This window comes from Ictalurus punctatus, chromosome 5 (assembly GCF_001660625.3).
Source record: "Ictalurus punctatus breed USDA103 chromosome 5, Coco_2.0, whole genome shotgun sequence".
NCBI lineage: Eukaryota > Metazoa > Chordata > Actinopteri > Siluriformes > Ictaluridae > Ictalurus > Ictalurus punctatus.
In genome coordinates, this window is record NC_030420.2 from 19,523,063 (window position 1) to 19,545,527 (window position 22,465).

General features: G+C 38.2%; 1 protein-coding gene across 1 annotated transcript; it reads left to right on the forward strand.

The window, feature by feature from the left end:
* Nucleotide 1: 1 nt before the first annotated feature.
* Nucleotides 2-21,926, forward strand: pggt1b (protein geranylgeranyltransferase type I, beta subunit). Its single transcript, XM_017468577.3, has 9 exons — nt 2-189; nt 596-714; nt 2,600-2,667; nt 4,151-4,302; nt 7,767-7,899; nt 15,639-15,684; nt 16,376-16,560; nt 18,694-18,802; nt 20,846-21,926. The coding sequence occupies exons 1-9, from the start codon at nt 17-19 to the stop codon at nt 20,992-20,994; spliced, it is 1,134 nt and encodes a 377-aa protein (XP_017324066.2). The 5' UTR covers nt 2-16; the 3' UTR covers nt 20,995-21,926.
* Nucleotides 21,927-22,465: the final 539 nt, after the last annotated feature.

Genomic DNA, 22,465 nt, shown 5'->3' on the forward strand with positions numbered 1-22,465 from the left:
CGGATGTTTTCCCATAATGGCGCTCGGCCGGAAACAGTATCGCTGCCTGTACAAGGTAAAGATGGCGGAAGAAGACAATTCATTTGATGATTTTGAGCAAATAGATTTTTTAAGAGACAGACATATACGTTTTTTTCAGAGATGCCTTCAGGTGCTACCGGAGCGATACGCTTCATATGAAACCAGCAGGTACATAAAGAAGTTTTTCCATAGCGGTGTTTTTTTTTTTTATTATTATTATTTTTTTTAAAAAGCTAAGCTAGTTGTTCTAGCCATATAACTCGTACAGTCCATGGAGTAGGAAGATAACTAGCTAACACGTAATAGTGTGCCTTAAGATTGATGATATTCCAAATGTTAGATGTTTGACTAGTGGTTAATATGTAAATAAGGGTACATACTGACGTTGATTTAAAAAGCTACTATTATGTCAATTAAACAAATAATCGATGTACCAAAAAAAAACGCCAGTAAAAATGGATCTTGCTGATACCACGTGACCTCTCATATCTGAATAATGTGTATTAGCATTGCCTTATGTAATACTGTACACATTGCAAAAATGCTGTCCTTTTTTTTTTTTTTTTAACTCAAGGTTGACAATTGTGTTCTTTGCCCTGTCTGGACTTGATGTTCTTGAAGCCTTGGATGTTGTAGACAAGCCCAGCTTGATTGAGTGGATCTACTCATTACAGGTTTTACCCACAGAAGATCGTACGTCCTGTGTTTTATTCTCAATATACTTACAATACTAACTTGCAAACAAGAAAACTATGCTTTCAACTAAAAACATGTCTGTATGATACGTTTTTTTTATACTTAGAATACAAATACTGGTATACTGGAGCTGGTATATCAATATAGTATGTATGTATGTATGCATGTACGCGTGTGTTTGTTTGTACAACCCTTGGAAATTATTATTATTATTATTATTATTATTATTTTTTTGGACAGTCAAACATTTTATCCTCTTTGAAACAGTGCTTATTATTAATTGCTGGTGGAACCTGTCTTATTTATATCCCTCTCATTTCTAGTGTCTGGTGATGCCTTTTCTATTGAGGTGTGTGGCATCATGCCTAGATCTAAAGAGGCCTGTATGGCCTTCAGAAAAAAAGGTTGTGAGTGTCTATCAGTCTGGCAAGGGATTTAAAAAGATCTCCAAATTATGTGAAATACATCATTCCACTGTCAGGAAAATCATCTACAAATGGCGCAGATTTCAAACATTACCAATTTGTCCAGGGCTGGCCGTCCCAGCAAATTCAGCCTGATGCAGAAAGAAGTCTCCAAGAAAAATTTAGCACAGGACATGCTAGTTACTCTTGCAATTGTTGGTGTCAGTGCATGCAAATTTGACCTGCATGTGAGGCGTGCCAGGAAAAAAACCTTTGCAAGACTACGGTTTGCCGATGAGCATATAGGCAAAGACCAGGCCTTTTGGAATAATGTGCTCTGGACAGACGAATCAAAGAATGAGTTGTTTGGCCATAGTAACAGCAGACATGTTTGGTGCAGACCAAAGACAGCTTTTCAGGAGAAGCACCTCATACCAACTGTGAAGCACGGTGGTGAAAATATTATGGTTTGGGGTTCCTCAGGGACTGGAGAGCTTGCATTTATTGATTCAACTATGAATTCTGCATCAAAGAGTGCTTGAAGATAATTGTGAGGCCATCTGTCTGACAGTTTTAAGTTAAACAGAAAGTGGACCTTTCAACAGGATAATGATCCTAAGCACACTCGCAAATCCAGACTAGCAAATTATGGAATGGCCTAGTCAAAGCCCGGATTTGAATCCCATTTAAATTTGGTGGTTGGGTTTGAAATGGGCAGTGCATGCAGCGAAACCCTCAAACATCTTGCAACTGATAGAATATTAAATGGAAGAGTGGTCATAAATAAATTCCAGCAAACCAATGTCAGAGACTGGTGGACAATTATGCAAAACAGCTATAAGAAGTTATTTCTGCTGGAGGGGGGGCAATACTAGCTTCTGAGGCCAAGGGTGTACGTACTTTTTCCACAGAAGATTATTACGTCTATTGATCTTTCTGTTGAATAAATGATTATAAAAGCTTATTTCCCCTGTGGTTTTGTTCAAGTATTTCAATTTCATTAATAGGCCCTGTTTCAAAGATGATCAAATGTTTGCTTGTCCAAATATGTCAAAAAAGCCAACAATTTACATGGGGTGTGCTTATTTTTTCACATGGCTGTCTCTCTCTCTCTTTATTTTTATATATATATATATATATATATATATATATATATATATATATATATATGGACACATTGTTTATATTGAAAAAGTAAAATATTGTGATGATATAATAGTCGTATTGCTCACCCCCAATATTTATTATTCTGTTGATTATACTACTATAGTACAGTTAATTACTGTTTTTCCTATAATTAAACCTCTGTTTGGTGAACTGAGCAGGTTTTAATTTTTAATTATAGTGATTTGATTTGAATGAAAACAATTATTGGTTACCATGCAGACCATTAGATGGCACTGTTGGTGTTTGTACAAACTGAAAATCCAGACATTTTACATATTGATGGTTTGGTCTTTTTCCCCCCTCATAACCAGAATCTAATCTTTGGCGCTGTGGCTTCCGGGGATCATCACACATTGGAGTTCCATACAATGCCTCAAAGGTTATTACATGATCCTGTTCAACACCAGACAGGCATACACCTACCTAGTGGCTCCATACATTGACCTTTTTATCAGACACCTACTGCTGAGATGCACATTGTAGATTTTGATTTAGTGACTCTAGGCAATCTGTAAGCCACACATAATACCTCAGCCCCACTTTATGCTATCCATCATTGGAAAGGGACCATCACAGACCACTGCTGAGCACACATTATTTGGGTGGTGGATCATAGCAGTGATAGTGACATGGAAGTGGCATGTTAATGGGAGTTGTACTGGTAAGCATGTATGAGGTGCTGCTGGTGTGTTTAAGCACTGTGTTATTACTAGCCACTTTATTTGACACATACCATGTTGGTCCACTTTAGACATTATAGCTCATGTTTTTACATGCACACATTGTGTTATCCTCTAGTTTTATTTGCTCCAATCTTTGGAGGGCAATGTAGAATTTTTTTTTAAAACTAATATATAAAGTAAAACTTTTTTTTGGACTATTAAAACCACTCCTAGGCAAGGGAGCGAAGGAAAGAAATGGATCAGAGAATGGTTTTTTTTTTTTTTTTTTTTTTTCAAAGTCAAAAGCAAAACTCAAGCAGAGCAATAAAATGGGGGAAGAAAATTCTAAAGAGTGAAAGCAAAAATAACAAGGGAGACATGAGGAGGTATAACTGTAAATATTGAGCTGTGGATGTTTTTTAGCTACATGTATTCATACAGTGCACAGGTTTACATGCTATCAGCATTGGTGTAATAATTTCATTGCCGTGCTCTGGTGTTCCATTATGCCAGCAGAATGGAAATCATCTTATTGGACATTTTCAATCAGAATAAACAAATCAATTATTTTATCGCTCCAAGAATGTAATAAGATTAGTCACGGCACTGTTGGGTTCCTGTGTGTAGAGTATTGTGACTATGTTTAGCTTTTATGTTTTTTCTTTTGAATTAAAACACTGTATACGACTGCCACAATAAAATTATAACATTTAAACCGAGTAGGCCTGGTAAAAATGTTTTTTTAAAAAAGAAATACTTAAGAAATGCTGCAAATTATTAAAATCCTGCGTGTCTACTTTCATTGCTGAACGAAGGGCACCCCCAAAGCTGGTGGAAATTCGGTTTTTTGGCCTCTGGTAAGAGTTAAGATCACAGCACCATAGTTAGCTGTATATTTTTGGTTGGCAGGGACATTGAGGTTCCTAACAAATCTGCTATACCTTATACACTTGTACCAACTCTACACACAAGCATGTACCTGATTAAAATGTTAAATTAATGTAGATGTACCTAATAAACTGGCAGGTTTATTGGTATTAATAGAGTATTAGGGTTAATATTTGAAATATTTCTGCTTTGCAATTAACATGTCTGTATTCAGATTTATACCTTAAGATGTCTGTGCATTTAACACCCTTTGTACATTTTTTTTTTTTTTGTCATGGTTGTGTGCTTATCCTTTTGTCACCTCACGCTTAGGGCCCTGGAACTCCTCATCCATATGACAGTGGCCATGTGGCTATGACCTACACTGGCCTGGCCTGTCTCATTATTCTGGGAGATGACCTGAGTCGCATCAATAAGGAGGCCTGTCTGGCGGGTTTGAAGGCCCTACAGCTGGAGGATGGCAGGTATTTATTTTCTCTGGTGTACTACTCCAAACCTCAGAAGCTGTAAAATGCACTTGGGATATTCATCCTTTTATAGAAGTCGACCCGGTAGGGTTATTCAATATAAGATTATTTTAAGACAGGAGAACTATATTAGACGTTAGAGGAGTTCGATATCAAATATTCTAAGAAAAATCTTCGAGCTTGTAATATACGGGTAACTAGTTAACATATGGGGTCAAATTCCTCCAAGCTGATGTGCAGGATTGATCAACAGTTTAGTTGTAGTTATTGCTGCAGAAGGCGGTCAGACAAGATACTGAAAGTAAAGGGTAACATACTTTTACCAGTCACAGATATATAATTGGATCATTTTCCTCAATAAATAAATGACCAAGTACAATATTTTTGTCCCATTCGTTTAATTGGGTTCTCTTCATCTACTTTTAGGACTTGTGTGAAAATCTGATCTCGTTTTAGGTCATATTTATGCAGAAATTTTGAAAATTCTAAAGGTTTCACAAATGCTCAAGCACAACTCTATGTATTTTTAGCTATAATACCCTCCAGTAATACTGACACCCTTGGTAAATATGAGCAAAGATGGCTGTGGAAAATTGTTGCACACCTCTATTTAACAAATGGTGTGTTTTTATCCTAATTTTAAGGTGAAGATTTTTCAGTCTTGGAAGAATTCATGAAATGTTTGCACACTAAACGCTCCTAAACCTTTGTTTCAAAACTTAGGGTGGTGTGAACATAAAATATTTAAAAGCAACAAGCCTTTAGAAACATCGTGTGAGTATTGCAGTGATTTGCGTAGTAAAAGATGCAATCACTTCACCTAGACTATATGGCCAACGGTTTGTGTACACCTGACCATAACAAGGTTGGTCATTATATGCTGAAGCATTAAGATTTCCTTTCACTGGAACTAAGAGGCCCAAACATGTTCCAGCATGACCGAACCGCTGTGCACAAAGCGTGCTCCATGAAGACATGGTTAGTCAACGTTGGAGTGGAAGAGCTTGAGTGGTCTGCACAGAGCCCTGACCTCAACCCCACTGAGCACTTTTTGCATGCCAAGCCTTCTTGCCACTTATCAGTGTCCAAGCTCTTGTGGCTCAATGGGAAAACTCCCTACAGCCACGCTCCAAAATGTAGTGGAAGCCTTCCCAGAAGAGTGGAGGATGTTCTAGCGGCAACAACAACCAAGTTTGTGGAATTTGATGTTCAATACTCAAGTGTCCACATACTTTTGATCATATAGTATGTTAAGAAAAAGGATGTAGAATCACTGCACTTCAAGGTTTTGTCCACTTTGCTCATATGTTTAGATGCAGTTATGCAGCTGAGATGAACATAGATTATCTTCTGCCATTCATCCAACTGAAAATCCTCCACAACTACAAGTGTAAACCACCACGTAAGCACCGTGTCAAAATAACTTAAAATACCCATAATTATTATTTTTATTATTATTATTATTGTGTTGAACTACAGTGTGATACATGAATACTCTGACAAGCTGAACATACATTTATATGAGCACTTTAGATTTTTGTTTTCATGTATGAGGTCAGAGACACGTATTTTCCATTAAAAAAAATATTATAATAATATGGCATTATGGATCGAGAATTGATTTCAGTTCACCTTGCTACTGCTGACATTCATTCATCATCAGACACTCCTTCAAGCTTAGCAGCAGGGTCGACCCTCTTCAAATTCCTTAGTAAAAGTTCCTCCAGTTTCATGAATGGCTTTTAAAGTGCACTATTGTGCATTTTCAGATATTACCTTTCATGTAGTGTGTTATGTAGCTGTTTGTGAATGTAAAAAGTCAGCAAAGTTTCAAAAATCAAAGTGCACGACAAACCGCATTATTGTCTCCCAAAAGAAGGAACTGATTCTGAATAGCTGAAATGAGTTGTTAGTGATTCCAGACTTTACTTCATATACTAACCTACGTAGGTTTGTAACAAAAACCCGCCTCTGGTCTTCATCGGCTGCCCATGAACAGTAGTGGGAGTTTCCTTTTCGACACACGCTGACAGCTGTAGACCAATCACAACAGACTGGGACATCTGACCAATCAAAACAGAGTATGCTCTCTGAAAGGAGGAGTTTAGAATGAATCCTTTAAAACGGATCATTTAATGAGTCATTTGTGACACTGGGGGGGAAAAGGTAATGCTGTTGTTTAAATTATGAGCACATCAAAGTGTGTTTTTGACCTTAGATGCATGTAAATCTATTGTATGAGACCTTTAAAACACAATTAGGCATGTTTCAAAACCATAATAGGTGCGCTTTAAGGAAAGATTCATCAATTAGGGACTGTTACTGCTATTCGCGAGAACTTTTAGTAGTATGATGAGATTCATTGTGATTACAGCCCCTTATTTTTTTTTAACACCTAGAATAAAAACACCTACTGCTTAAACATCAGAGGAACCTCTTTTAAGTCACAGAATCTCTTATTGAGAGAAATCCTCTGAACTACAAATGTCTGATTAATTTCTTTATATCTAGTGAAGCTGTGTACATTGTGCCTTTGTCTCTGGCCAGTGGTTGCCCAGTGGTTAAGTGTCTGTGCTAGCAATTGGATGGGAAATGAATGTAAACGGTGCATCTTTTTACAGTGGTGCTTGAAACTTTGTGAACCCTTTAGAATTTTCTATATACCTGCATAAATATGACCTAAAACATCATCAGATTTTCACACAAGTCCTTAAATTTGATAAAGAGAACCCAATTAAACAACTGAGACAAAAATATTATACTTCGTCATTTATTTATTGAGGAAAGTGATCCAATATTACATACCTGTGAGTGGGAAAAGTATTTGAATCTCTAGGATTAGCAATTTAATTTGAAGGTGAAATTAGAATCAGGTGATTTCAGTCAATGGGATGACAATCAGGTGTGAGTGAGCACCCTGTTTTATTTAAAGAACAGGGCTCTATCAGAGTCTGATCTTCACAACACATGTTTGTGGAAGTGTATCATGGCACGAACAAAGGAGTTTTCTGAGGACCTCAGAAAAAGAGTTATTGTTGTTGCTGTTATCATCAGACTGGAAAAGGTTACAAAACCATCTCTAAAGAGTTTGGACTCAGACAGATTGTGTACAAATGGAGGAAATTCAAGACCATTGTTACCCTCCCCTGGAACGGTCACGCCATATATAGTCCGCAAGGTCACAAAGGAGCCAGGGAATCTTCTAAGCAACTAAAGGCCTTTCTCACATTGGCTAATGTTAATGGTCATGAGTCCACCATCAGGAGAACACTGAACAACAATGGGGTGCATGGCAGGGTTGCAAGGACAAAGATAATTTTTTGTGTGACCGTGTGCTTCACTGATATTGCAAAGGCGTAAAATATCCTAAACAACGTGTACTTGTGAGTGGACCTTTTCAGGGCAGACCACTGCGTGCAGTCCATTAAAGTGTTTGCTGTCTGTTTTTGTCTACTGTGCAGTTTCTATGCCGTGCCTGAGGGAAGTGAGAATGACATGAGGTTTGTGTACTGTGCTGCATGCATCTGCTACATGCTGGACGACTGGTCGGGAATGGACTGCATAAAAGCCATCGATTACATCAGGAGAAGCATGGTGAGTCTGAGACGCTTCCCTTTTTATGTTTATCAAGTTCCTTCCTCTCTAGCGCACACATGGCAACCATGCAGTAAAGACATTAGTGTGCTAATCACTCTATAGAGAGGAGAGAAAAGTTATGGATTAACCTGTAATCTAATAACGTTTACCATATAGTGAGTTCTTAACCTGCTTTGCTTTTTGCTTTACGGTCAAGTTGCGCTGATCAGCCTTTCAGTTAGACACCTTTGCAAACAAAGCTACAGGACATGATCCGACCCAGTCATTATATCAGCACAAAAGCTGGACTCCATTACCGCTGCCCTTCGTTTCAACCACTTGAGCCCAAGAGGGAGGGGGCGATGGCACCCGTCAAAGAGTTTCATCTGGCTCTGAGAAAATCCACTGTGTTTCAGGCAGTCCTATTCTTTCAGAATATAATTGAGTGCAAAGGTCTGGGTCTCCTGAGGATTTTTGCATCTACATAAGTCATCTGTAGCCAGGAAACAAGTGAGCAATATTGGCCATGCTTTCTGGGTGGGAGGGATCCTCTCTCTCTCTCTCTCTCTCTCTCTCTCTCTCTCTCTCTCTCTCGCTCTCTCTCTCTCTCGCTCTCTCTCTCCAATCACAGTAACACTAACCAAATGTGGGCATCTGTGAGCTCATGTATGTGGAAGAGGGCAGATAGCGCTTTCCTCCGAGTGTGTTATGCTGCCCTGTGACACAGCATCAAAAAGATGTGGTTGCCTGGCTTCATTTCTGTGACTTTTGGAAAGAAGTAAAAAATGAAATGTGTGTGTATCCTGCAGCAAGACAACAATCCAAAACATAGAAAAATATTTTTTAAACGGGGTTTTGCCATGACCTTCTTGTTCTCTATCGACTTCAGGGTTTTCGTTAGGTGTTTAGAGGGCTTATGTGCTGTCTGGGTTCCAGGGGCATGCAACCCTAGGGGGGGCGTTGAAATTATTTGAAAGAAATGATGCTATATTAAGTTTTTCATGTTGTTTTATACCTTTATCCTTACCATATTTGTGAAGGAAAGTTGACAACACTTACTGTACTTATAATCAAATAACATGTTAGAGATTTAATGAAAATAAATGCCTTTTTACATTCGTTTGGCTTAAGGTGCTCCGCAAAGAAAACGCTTAGATGCTACGCCTAAGCCTTTCTGTGGTAAGGAAAACCCTGGACTTGATCTAAAGAAGGTAGCATGCCATAGTTATAGCAGATACCGTATGTCAGTAGTCATTGGGTAAGAATGGAGTTGGGAGTCAGTATTATAAAGGATCTAAAGGCTTTTCAGAGGACATGAAACAGGTTTAGAGAGTGTTATAAAGGCAAGGGCTGGACACACAAGTTATTAGAGAATAATATTCCATTCAGAGAGGGAAATATTGCAGCTTTGGAACAGAATTATTTCCTGATTTATATCTTAACACACAGCGTTTGACCCTTTTGTTACTGATAACGAACAAACCTCGAAGAAATCTGACATTAAATGTTTTGGTTTTTAGGTTTTCTGTCTCTGTCGTTTTATGGTAACAGGATGCAAACTTGACTGTATGACTATATACGTATATATTTAAATATTATGCTCCAAAGACTAGCATACACACAAAGATGCCCTGTATTACAGGTTTGCTGTCACCTAGCTATAAATAAATGGTGTTAAGCTGGAGGGATTGTCAGGGCACTAATCCTCTTATGGAGCACATTTTGGTGTTTGAGTACTAAACCCACTGTGGGCTGAGACACAGAAAAGAGGTGGTTATAAATATTTGGTTGGTATAGACTGCAAATGATTTCTAGGCTCTGTTGAACTTTGCTTTTTCTCCTGAATGAGGATGTACTGTAAAGAGGAACAGTTTCTTCTTCTCTTCTTGTTTTAAGTATAAGCCATTGTTTTGCTTTAATATATATATATATATATATATATATATATATATATATATATATATATATATATATATATATATATATAATCTTATACATTATATTATAACTATATTATCTCACACACACACACTCACTTACACTTATTTATTTATTTATTTATTTATTTATTTATTTATTTATTTATTTTCTGGTATCATGTGTTGCTGCATTTCCTCTGATCCAGAAAAGAGTCACGTACATTTCATGTTTACTCTGTTTATTTAAGCGAGTCATGTTTAGGGACTGTTTAATGTGGAATTAAAAGGCTGTTTAAGCCCAATAGGCGATATTAAAGTGAAATGGAATCAATTGGCCGTGTCTAAAAAAAAAAAAAAAAAAAAAACAGTACGTGACTAATGAATCTAAACAAATCACTGATGCATTTATGATTATGTACTGTACCTAGTGCTCAGTTAATATGTCTGTAACTGAATTCGAATGGAGACATATAGCTTTATATTCATACATTCACTCACCGTCCACATTATTAGTAACACTTATACGTGCCCTTTCATGCAATTATCCAGTGGCAGCAGCGAAGTGTATAAAATCATACAGGTTCACATCAGAATTGAGGGAACAGTGTGATCTCAGTGGCTTTGTCCGTGGCATTGTTGTTGGTGCCAAACAAAAAGCAGGTTTGAGTATTTCAGAAACTGCTGATCTCTTGGGATATGCAAAAGTATCTACAGTTTACACAGAATGGTGTGTGTGTGGGCGGGACGGGGGGAACATCTAGTGAGAAATGTCTTTTAGATAAGAGAAGTCAGAGATGAATGGATAGGGCTGTAAGCATGTGGAGTATTGTTTGTTCAATATGAGGCTCTGGATTCAACAGACTGTATAATAAAGTAGGGTATTCACCATAAAATACCACTTGCATTACATGAGGTGTAATGTAGATTTAAACTTAATGAAGCCCACGGTTCCTCTGAAAAAGTAGGTTCCTCTTGATCTCGAATCTAGGGCTTTAAAAAATGCACTTCTCCTAACACACTGTTTTATGCCGCTTGCAATGAAGTGGATACTGTCATGGAGGAAATATCTAAGTATCAGACCTTCTTGCAATCTTCAGGACATGGTCTAAATTAATATTGCCCTAGCACTTGGAAGGAGCATGCTTCACCTCCTCCTTTGGGTCAAAATAAATGGAATCAAAATAATGGCACCCTCAATGGTTAACTATATTTCAGTGATGGTTCCTTTAACCATACCTACATAGTTATTCAAGCAATACAATCAGCTAGTAAAGGCTTTTGTGTGGAATGGGAATAAACCAAGAATAATAATCAACCAACAGTGTGTCACAAGCCTGAAAGATGGGCTGGCACCCCTGAACATAAAGCATTATTATATTGCTATATATTATTATATATATAAAACATTGGTCATCAGAAAATGATGTTCGCCCAAGGTTAGTTACATTTATAAAATGCTTTTCTAGACACTAAGCGCTTTACATAGTATGGGGGGGGGTTTCTCCTCAACCACCAGTAGTGTGTAGCATCCACCTGCATGATGTGAGGGCAGCCGTAGTGCACCAGAACGCCTACCAGCTATTACTGGAGAGGAGAGTGTGATGTAGCTAATTCAGAGATGGGGATTATTAGGGGGCCATGATAGAGAAGGGCCAATGGGGGAAATTCACCTGGATTTATAGGGGTTATACCCCTACGAGAAGTGTCCTGGGATTTTTAATGACCACAGAGAGTCATGACCTGGGTTTAACATCTCATCCAAAGTGTAGTGTCCCCGTCACTATACTGGGGCATTAAGCCCCACACCGACCGAGTACCACCTGCTGGCCCCACTAATACCACTTCCAGTAGCAACCTTAGTTTTAGAGGTTAACCTTAGAGGTCTCCCGTCCAAGTACTGACAAGGCTGAACTCTGCTTAGCTTCAGTGGGAAACCAGGTGAGAACCACAGGGCGATCTGGCTGGAGGTGGATGGAGTTAGACAGCAGTCATGTTGCCCTTTAGTCTTATACTTGCATTTTCTCAGAAAACATTTGAGTTTATTGTTGAAGGAGATATTAACCCTGTATCTTAACACTCACATGACGTTTTGTGTAAAGTACACAACATGTTTCAGCATGTTTCACATTCTAAGCACTCTCTTTCACCAATATGGAAAAACCCTTCAATTAAAATAGGAAAAGAAACTGTACACTGAAAAACACATGCATGCACAAGTCTCAAAATGATCATCTGTGTTTTACAGAATGGCAATAAATATATTTCATGGGAAAAGTTCAAATCTACAAATAGCTAATATGGGGAAGTAAATTTACAAGTTACAAAATAATTTACAGATATTAAAGGACTCTGGTCAGACTTCAGAAACTGGGGCTAATACGTACACTAATAAGTGCTGGAAATGCAGTAACTGTGTTCGTACCTTTTTGTGTCTAATGTGAGATTGTCCCTTGGTCTCATGTTTCTGGGTTCAAGTTGTTGGTACAGTTGAGAAATGCTTAGAACAGCCCTTGCCAAAGTGTCCACACTTTTGTCTGCTGAGTGACAAATCGATGTTGCCGGACACAATATCTAAGCCATGTTTAGGTTTAGCTCTTGCAGACTTTATTAATGTATATATTGAAGAACTGGAAATGTACAACTAAACCATGTTACAAGGACTGAATCAACCAAGTCTATGTCTAAATTTGGTCTACTTCTGGGTGCCTTTTTTGATTCCTAGAAAATAGTGGAGATGACAGAGTAGTAAGATGGCATATTTATATTGTCATGACAGTGGTTGTGTGCTATGTGGATTGGGAGATGCTGTGATCTACCATGATGATGTGACTTTTTTTTGTTTATACCACTAAGAATTTTGAGTTTTATATATCTCAGTTCTATGGGCTATGATGTACTACAGTCATGTGAAAAAATAAGTACACCCCATGGAAATTGTTGGCTTTTTTGACATATATTTGGACAAGCAAACATTGGATCCTCTTGAAACAGTGCCTATTAATGAAGTTGATACACTATATTAAATGACACACAAAATTGACATTTTGTGATGTTCACAGTTTAAATTAACACAAAAAAACCAGATCAATCACATGGAAAAAGTACGTACAACCCTACAATTATCACATTTTCAAATCCATAAAATTAGAATCGGGTGTCCAAGATTGGGTGCCAGTGATTAGAACTTGCATAGGGAGTTCTAGTGGATGCAAAAAAAGTCTCCAAGAACCCCAAAATTTCATCACAGGATCTGCTAGTAAGTCTTGCAACTGTTGGTGTCAAAGTGCTTGCTTCTACAATCAGAAAGAGCACAAATTTGACCTGCATGGGAGGCGTGCCAGGAAAAAGCCTTTGCAAGACTACAGTTTGCCAACGAGCATACAGAAAAAGACCAGGCCTTTTGGAATAATGTGCTTTGGACAGAAGAATCAAAGATAGAGTTGTTTGGCCTCAGTAACAGCAGACATATTTGGTGCAGACCAAAGACAGCTTTTCAGGAGAAGCACCTCATACCAACTGTGAAGCACGGTGGTGAAAATATTATGGTTTGGGGTTCCTCAGGGACTGGAGAGCTTACATTTATTGATTCAACTATGAATTCTGCATCAAAGAGTGCTTGAAGATAATTGTGAGGCCATCTGTCTGAAAGTTTAAGTTAAACAGAAAGTGGACCTTTCAACAGGATAATGATCCTAAGCACACTCGCAAATCCAGACTAGCAAATTATGGAATGGCCTAGTCAAAGCCCGGATTTGAATCCCATTTAAATTTGGTGGTTGGGTTTGAAATGTTATGGTTTGGGGTAGTTTGTGGTTGCTTCACTGCCTCAGGGACTGGACAGCTTGCATTCATTGGTTCAACTATGAATTCTTCATATCAAAGAGTGCTTGAAGATAAAGTGAGGCCATCTCTCCGAAGATGGACATTTCAACAGGATAATGATCCTAAGCAAACTATCAAATCCACCAAGGAATGTCTCAAAAAGAAGAAATGGGGATTATGGAAAAGCCTAGTCAAAGGCTGGATTTGAATCCCATTATAATATTGTGTGTACATTCAAGAAAACCCTCAAACATCTTGCAAATGAAAGAATATTGCATGGAAGAGTGGTCAAAAATGTATTTCTGTTAAAGGGGACAATTATTTATGTTATTTCTGCTAAAGGGGACAATACTAGCTTCTGACGCCAAGGGTGTACTTAATTTTTCCACAGAAGAAAATCACATCTATTGATATTTATGTTAAATAAATCATTGAAAAAGCTATCTTTCCATGTGGTTTTGTTCAAGTACATCAACTTTTATTAATAGGCACTGTTTCAAAGATGATAAAATGTTTGCTTGTCCAAATATGTCAAAAAAACCCAACAATTATCCATGGGGTATGCTTATTTTATATTAGCTCTCCTCAGGCAAGTGGTTTTTCACCCCCAGACCTGCTGATCACTGAATTTTTTTAATTTTTATTTTTTATTTTTGTACCATTCTGTGTAAAGTTTAGATACTGTTGTGTGTGAAAATCCCCAGGAGATCATCAGTTAATGAAATATTCAAACCAGCCTGTTGGGTACCAACATCCATGGCCCAGTTACTAGGATCACAGAAATCTTTTTTCGGAATCAGGAACACACAGATAGCTCACGTTGATTTGAAGGAAACAGGCTCATTATAAAGTCCAGCTTCTAACACACAGATGCTAACCAGACTGGAGTAATATCTTTTATGTGCGATACCAGGACAGAACAATGACTGTATATATGGGTGGATGTCATAATAGGGTTTTAAAAGTAAAGCCAAAGTGCCTCCGGGGCCTTCTAGTGGCTGACTGCGTATAATTCTTAGCCCCGCCCATTTCCATGTTAGTAAACCGGCCAAACTTACCTTTTTTCTGTAGTTTTTGTTCTGTAATTTTTACAACTTCAGCAGACCTTGATATCTCTTACATATTCTTACACATTTTATTCATCAAGACAATCTTCACAAATGAACACAACTTTTATCCATTTTGAAGCCTAAATGCAATCGGCAAAAGTAAAAATTACACTGCGGTCACATGACTTCAGCGTCACCACCACTACAATTTGAAAATTGAATCGGCATTCCAATTTGAATTGGAAAATACTATAAATTAATAAATCTACAAGTTGGAAAGTTTGAGCTGCAATAGTTTGCAAGAGCGTGAGTATAAACACACCGAGGCTGTAGTGGATGAGTTTTCCTGTTCGGCGTGATGACTTTTAACGTCCCTGACGACCACTGTAGTCCCATGTACCCACATGTGAGCAACCGCTTTTTCAAGACACGTAAAAGCTTGACAAAATCATGTAGAGTAAAACGTGAAAATATCTTGAGCTTGTGTTCAAGATATTATAGACCATAATCCAGACATTCAACCAAAAAACCCATTGACTTCAGGACGATGGAACTGGAAGTGCAAAAATGTGAACCTGTATATTTGCAGGTTTGGAGACACATATTTACAGAAATGGGACTGGGCAGCACACTGGAGCTTTTCACTTGCCCAGTGGGCTATCCAATGATTTATCATTACCCTATTCCTGTCTGTACAAATTTAATTTAAGAGTAAAAGGCACTGCGAATTTATACCACAAGTACAATTTATTCAAAAATTTAAGTGAATGACCAGAGTAAATGTAGCATACTTGTATGTATGTATGTATGTATGTATGTGTATGTATATTACTACTAACAGACCAAATGATTTAAAAAAAAAAAAAAAAGACTACATTCTAACATTACCTAGTTATTTCTGTATGTCTTTTTGTGTCCTTAACTGTAGGATTTGTGTAACCCTTTCTGATTTTATTATTCTTTCCAGTCCTATGATAACGGCATTGGTCAAGGAGCTGGCTTGGAGTCTCACGGTGAGTTAAGCTTATTGCAGATATTGTATCGGCCACGCAAACGGACATGCGCACCTCAGGATGTGCCTTCCATCTGTTACTTCCTTGTCACTGTTCAGTGACAGGGAGCTGCATTCTCTTTTACGACCCATTCATCTTCCCTGAATAGTTGTAGCTCACTTGAGTTTCCACAGCGACTGTGATCTCTGTGTGATTCAACAAAAGATCACAGGACGTTGCTGACTGTTTCTTTGATCTTCCCAAAGCTCCACCTTTAACAGTAACTCACTGGTCGGTCAGGCACTATCATTTTGTGGAATGTCCCAGGAAGTGAAACTAAATGCAGAGAACAGGAGTGCTTCAGGCACTTGCGACTTTACTCCAAGTTTCACCTTGTATATAAATCCAGATCATTTTCTCGGCTCATAGATGGACAGTTACAGTCTACAGTTAGCAGTCACATGTAGCCTGAAGCATGCTGTTAATCTTTATTTAAGTGAAATTTCAGTAAATATACATTATCATAACTATAGGTAAAGCTGTAGAGGTTTCTTGTCAAATCTACTATTTATGCCATCATATCATCAGCCCTTGCTACAATTCAGTTCTCATTATTGTGGGCTGCGTTTCAGATGGGAAGTGCTGACCGAGTGACTGAAAACACGTGCTATCATTAACACATGGCATTACCACCGTGTCTCTCTTCTCTTAGGAGGCTCCACTTTTTGTGCCATAGCCACACTGTGTCTGATGGGTAAATTAGAGGAGATGTTCAGCGAGCAAGAACTGAACCGAATACGCAGGTGGTGCATACTCAGACAGCAGAATGGTTTCCATGGACGCCCCAATAAACCTGTGGATACGTGTTACTCATTCTGGGTGGGAGCGACACTGGAGGTAATTGAAAGCCCATGTTTCTGACATCCAACCACCCCAACCCCCAAAACTTATGTTCGAGGATAAAGTCAAACAGTATGGATGGGGAAATATGAAAATGTGAGGCATATTTGTATATATCTGTCGCAGGTGAAGCTTTCACAAAGACCGAAATATTGAGCTGACATTCCGTAAAGCTTTTACTGTGAATTTTTGTTGTTGTTTATTATTTCTCTTTATATCATGATCTGTCTGAATACTCAATTCTGATTGGCTCGAAGGTGAGTGTTCAAACCGTATAATGCACAGGTTATTTCCAGTCAGTTTAATCACCATCCTAAATTAATGTGCTGTCTTATAAACAACTGTAACCATAGTAACATACAGGTATAGAAGCATACAGTAGTTAAACTCACAGCTAGCATTATTAGTAGAGATGCGGCACAGACACAGGTACTTCACACACACAATCTCTCTCTCTCTCTCTCTCTCTCTCTCTCTCCCTCTCTAATAACTGTTTGTTATAATTCATTCAAATAAATGTAATTTTATCACACCATTTTATTATATCTCTGTGTATGATTTAGAGCGGGCAGAATTCTAGATCTAATGACCTGTGTATATATAAATGAAATAACAAAAACGAACTATTTTCATTCAAATTTTGCACTGCAACCATCGATGACAGTTTTAACTCGTCACTGCTGGTAAGTGACCATGGTATAAGAGGGATAATCCACAGCTAGGTGTGCGTCGGGTGTGGATTATCCCTTACATGCCTTGGTATGACACATCAAAAACACAAATACATATGCCACCAACTAACACGAGTAATGTTTAAATGCTGTGGGAAATGATAACTGTTCTCTCCTAGTGGTCACCCGTTATCCATTACATCTCTGAGTAAAATACAAGTCTGTGTAATAAAATCTGTGTAATAAAATTAAGCAGAGCATGTGTTCTTCCTCAGTACATGATTCCTCCTAGTGGAACGTGTTACTTTAACAGCACACGTGTCGGCTTGGCTGTTCTTCAGCATGTATTGTCTGCGTTTGATTAGCGTCTGTTAGAAGAATGTGCGTTTGTCCTGAGCAGAGACCTTCCACTGTTGGTGTGTGTTCTAGTCTTTGAGGAAACAGAGCGAATGATTGTTTGTTTATATTCCATCCGTTCCAGCAACCGACCGTATTGTTTTACTGGTAAATGGATGTTCAGTGTTTGTGCAATAAATTTGAGGGATATATATATATATATATATATATATATATATATATATATATATATATATATGATTATATCTATGGCACCATGGTATACAGCGTTATGCTACGTATATAGATAATGGGCCAAAATAATACATTATATTCTAGGTGCTGTACATCCTTTGAAATACGCTACAACTATTTTCAAAAGGTAGCGCACAAACCAGGCTCTTTAAAAAAAAATAAAAATAATTTTATATATATATATATATATATATATATATATATATATATATATATATATATATATTTATTTATTTCAGTGCAGTGGCAGTGCCCTATGATGTTGTGAAATGCTGAATCATGTAAACTTGTTTTCAACCGTCTGGATATATTTCATATTAAAACACTGAGGGCGCACAGTGGCTTAGTGGTTCGTTCGCCTCACACAGCCAGGGTTGGTGGTTCGATTCCCGCCGCATCCTTGTGTGTGTGGAGTTTGCATGTTCTCCCCGTGCTGCAGGGGTTTCCTCCGGGTACTCCGGTTTCCTCCCCCAGTCCAAAGACATGCATTGTAGGCTGCCTGGCATTTCCAAAGTTTCTGTAGTGTGTAAATGGGTGTGTGATTGTGCCCTGCGATGGATTGGCACCCTGTCCATTATGTCTCCTGCCTTGTGCCCGATGCTCCCTGGGATAGGCTCCAGGTTCCCTGTGATCCTGAAGGATAAGTGGTATAGAAAATGGATGGATGGATGGAAAACACTACTGATTCTACACCATGGCTACAAATAGATGTGTGCGCTTTACATCAGACTGGTGTATCTGTTAGTTTTATGTAGTTTAAAGCTTTTCTAACTATGCTGTGTTGTATAATTCACTACAGTAGTTTATGGATGAATGTGCCACCTCTCAGAAAAAAGCATTTGAACTAAATCTAGCTTTTGTTTTTCAGCTCCTTGATGTATTTCAATACACCGATTTTGAGAAGAACCGAAACTACATCATGTCCACTCAAGACAGTTTGGTTGGTGGATTTGCTAAATGGCCAGACAGCCATCCAGGTAGAATTACAGTTCTGTGTGTGTGTGTGTGTGTGTGTGTGTGTGTGTGTGTGTGTGTGTGTGTGTGTGTGCATGCATTCACTATTGTCATCTGAAACCACAGTGTAATTTAGTACATGTGGTGTGAATGTCTATTTAATGAGTTCGACTGAAACAGAATGTGTTTAGGTTACTGGAAAATTTCTGTTCAAGTCGATTAAACCATTATGCTTTAACCAAGATCCTTTTTGGGAAGGTGGCCATACTGAACATGGATTACTTTCAGTTGCCATGGATTTCGGTCATATCAGTGTTCTAGAGATCACTTTTGATATTGGTGCATATATGGTTGGAGGTGGGTTTTCCACAGTAAATTGGCTTTCACATAATTCGAAGGAAGTTGATATTTCAAGCACGTAAGCTTATGGATGTGAGGCGTAGATATGAAATTTTAACTGTATTGAGGCCAGAAACAAAGTTCACAAATACAAAAACAAAGTTTTTATTTTATTTTATTCATAATCCATGCTATAATCTAAGACCCCTTCTGTTTTTGCACATTTTATTTTGTTATAGATTTCACTTAAACTTGGGCCATAATGACCAAATGAAAACAAGGTTTTAGAAATTAATGCATATTTCTTAAAAATAAAACACTGAAATCTTTAGATAAGGATTCAGAACCTTTAATTTAGTTAGTTCAGGTCACTAATCTGGTTGGTCGAGATTTACTCTGACCACACCGGGATGTTTCACTGTGTGTATCACTCTGCTCATGTGTTCAGTACATAAAAAACGACCTCCGTCTTCGGAAACCATTACTACAGCAGCGTTCATTGGTAGGCATGGCAAATAATATTTTTCAGGAATATAACTTTTGACTCAATATGAAACCTCATCAGACAAAGGGGCGCCAATTTCACCGGCAGCACCTTTGACGGGAATGTACAAATCAATGTGAGCTATCTAGGGAACTTATCACCGTGCTGTAAAGTGAGCGAGGCTTCTTCCGGATCTATTTCCGTTCGCGGCGCAAAAAGAAATTTCCACCAAGAAAATTCCACCATGTTTTGTCTGAAATGTCGCTTACTCCATGTTCATTTCTTGTTTATAGAACTGTTGTATAAAAGCATTATCACATGCGCTGTTGCTTTTATTATAAATCGTGTCCAATTAATTGAATTTGCCTCAAGTGGTAAAGCTCTACAGACATTCCGACATAATTCGATGTCTCAGGATGCACCTGAGCTCAATTTGTACTGCCTTAGCCAAGGGGCTGAAGGTTTTGCAGAATGTGAGATTTCTCAGTTTTTGAGTCCTCATATTCATTTTTGGAACTTTTCTGCAAATGATTCATAGCAGAAATACAGTGTGCGAAAACTGATGGCGTCTACATGCTTTCCAAACCCACCGCATAGTTAAAATATAAATTCTCTACATTTTGATTAAGTTTGGGATCGGTTTTTTTTTTGGTTGTCCCTTGAGTAGAACCTGAAGGATATACTGTACATGCTACAGTGATTATTTGCATACTAATGTACATCATAGTTGGATTCCTTCCATGATCTTTTCATCGTTATTTCATTTAGTGCACAGGCTAAGCAGAAAAATCCTTTTGGAGATTTTTCCCTCCGGAGCAAAAAAAGACAGCTAAAATGGATTTCATGTATTCTTCATAATCCGTTATAGAGGCTGTGTTCTGCAGTATACCAAATTTGGCTGGTTAATTTTTTTCTGGTCAATTTTGTCCCCACAAACGCTGGAAAGACATTCTAGATGGAAATTCGTAATAGATTTTACTGTGCGTTGCTGATATTGTATTGTAGGTGATCTACACCATGTCCTTACTGTACTTTACACTGTTAGGAAGGGGGGAGGGGGGTGAGATGCTAATTCCAATTACAGTAACTTGAGCTGAAAGTTCTGCTAGTATGGCTGTGTGTGTGTGTGTGTGTGTGTGTGTGTGTGTGTGTGTGTGTGTGTGTGTGTGTGTGTGTGTGTGTGTGTGTTGTTGAACTGACCCACGTTCTCTTCTCCTTTCTGTCACAACCTCCTGCCTCTCAGACCCTCTGCACACCTATTTTGGCATCTGCGGCCTGTCTTTGATAGGTGAGCCCAGTCTGCTGAAGGTGCACCCCGCGCTGAACATCAGCTACAGAGCCTTCGAGTGCATGCAGCAGCTGCACCGGACGTGGAAGGAGAGCTGCACATGACAGCCTGACGTACATACATACATACATAAATACAAATATACATACAACCACAGCAGCCTCCAAATCACGTGCAAAGACGCACCTTGTCCCTCTGAGCCCCGCTGCGTTAACATTAGCAGTAGATAGAATCCAAGCTGACCATGGACCGTCTCCCATAATGGAGGCAGTGAGGAGGCGATGAATAAATAAGTGGGTCCAGCCTAATCAATTATTCACTCTGAAACTGCTGTCAGTCGCTGCTTAACCCATGCAGAATGCTGTTTGGGTCCTTCATGCATCAAGAAGACATATTGTTCCTCACTGGTGATTCTTGAAATGTCCAGGTCATTCATTCTGATGCTTTTTTTAATTGTTTTTTGCTTTCAATATGTTTTACTTCTCTATATAAAACTCTAATAAGAATACTGTCCATTATAATATCCGTTCAAGCAAAATGTCCTTATAAAATATACTTTAAACCGTTCTTTGTAACAATCATGTGATCTCCAATAACACGCCACATGTATTTCAAACTTACTTTCTTTTCAAGAGCAACGGTTATTGCATCGTTTTAGTAACAACAGAGCACGGCTTCTCCTCAGTGTATGTGCCTCAGATAAATAACTCGCTGATTAATAACTCATCCTTCCATAAACCCTATACCACGTTGCTGCAAATTGACGTCACTCCTCAAAAAGACACTTGAATGTGTTCCAGCAAAATTGGAGAATTTATTTTTTCTATGCCTATAATAAAATATATATATAAATGTTAGAAGTAAAAACAAAGCCTTTCTATAATTATGAAATGCCAATACTGTAAATGACTATTTCAGTGTGATTAATAAATAACCGCCTTTTATGTCAGAAGAACGTTTATAACTGTGCCTGTGAGCCAGTGTGTATTTAAATGGGAGAAAGAAATAAAGTTCTAAATAAATTTCTGTTTCATTCCGCTGCATTCAGTCATTATTCAGATGGGCGGTTATAAGAGTCTAACATGTAACACTTATTATCTTGGTCGGTTACATTTACTGTGAAGATTTGAAGCTGTAGTTAATATTTGCTTGGGGTTATAGCCCAAACAGTGACATTGACTGTGTTTACATGCACATCTATAATCCGATATTAATCAGAATTTGGCAATATTCAAATTAGTATTGAGTTATGTAAACACCGCAATCAGATTTCCTGATTTCCCCAGATTTCTAGGTTTTTAAGAATGGCACCTCGGTCATACTTTCAACAACCATGGAATATTCCGATGCTCGTAATCATATAAACATCGTATTCGGAATATAAACAGAATTTGATGTGCACGTAAACATAGTCACTGACTCTTAAAAATTTAGCCCACAGCTAAGCGTCTGTTAGCACCCACAATTCCTTGTGGACGGAGCATGCGCATATATCACCTTTCAGTGGATTTTCTGAATACAGTGTTTACATACAACAAATTTCCGATTAAAACAGGCATATTCCCGGGGTGGGAA

What these genes read in the sequence shown, in the direction of transcription:
- pggt1b (XM_017468577.3), top strand. Translation starts at nt 17, where the DNA reads ATGGCGCTCGGCCGGAAACAGTATCGCTGCCTGTACAAGGTAAAGATG. An exon ending in GGTTTTACCCACAGAAGATC is followed by an intron (nt 715 to 2,599) that starts GTACGTCCTGTG and finishes CCTCATAACCAG; the next exon opens with AATCTAATCTTTGGCGCTGT. An exon ending in AGCTGGCTTGGAGTCTCACG is followed by an intron (nt 15,685 to 16,375) that starts GTGAGTTAAGCT and finishes CTCTTCTCTTAG; the next exon opens with GAGGCTCCACTTTTTGTGCC.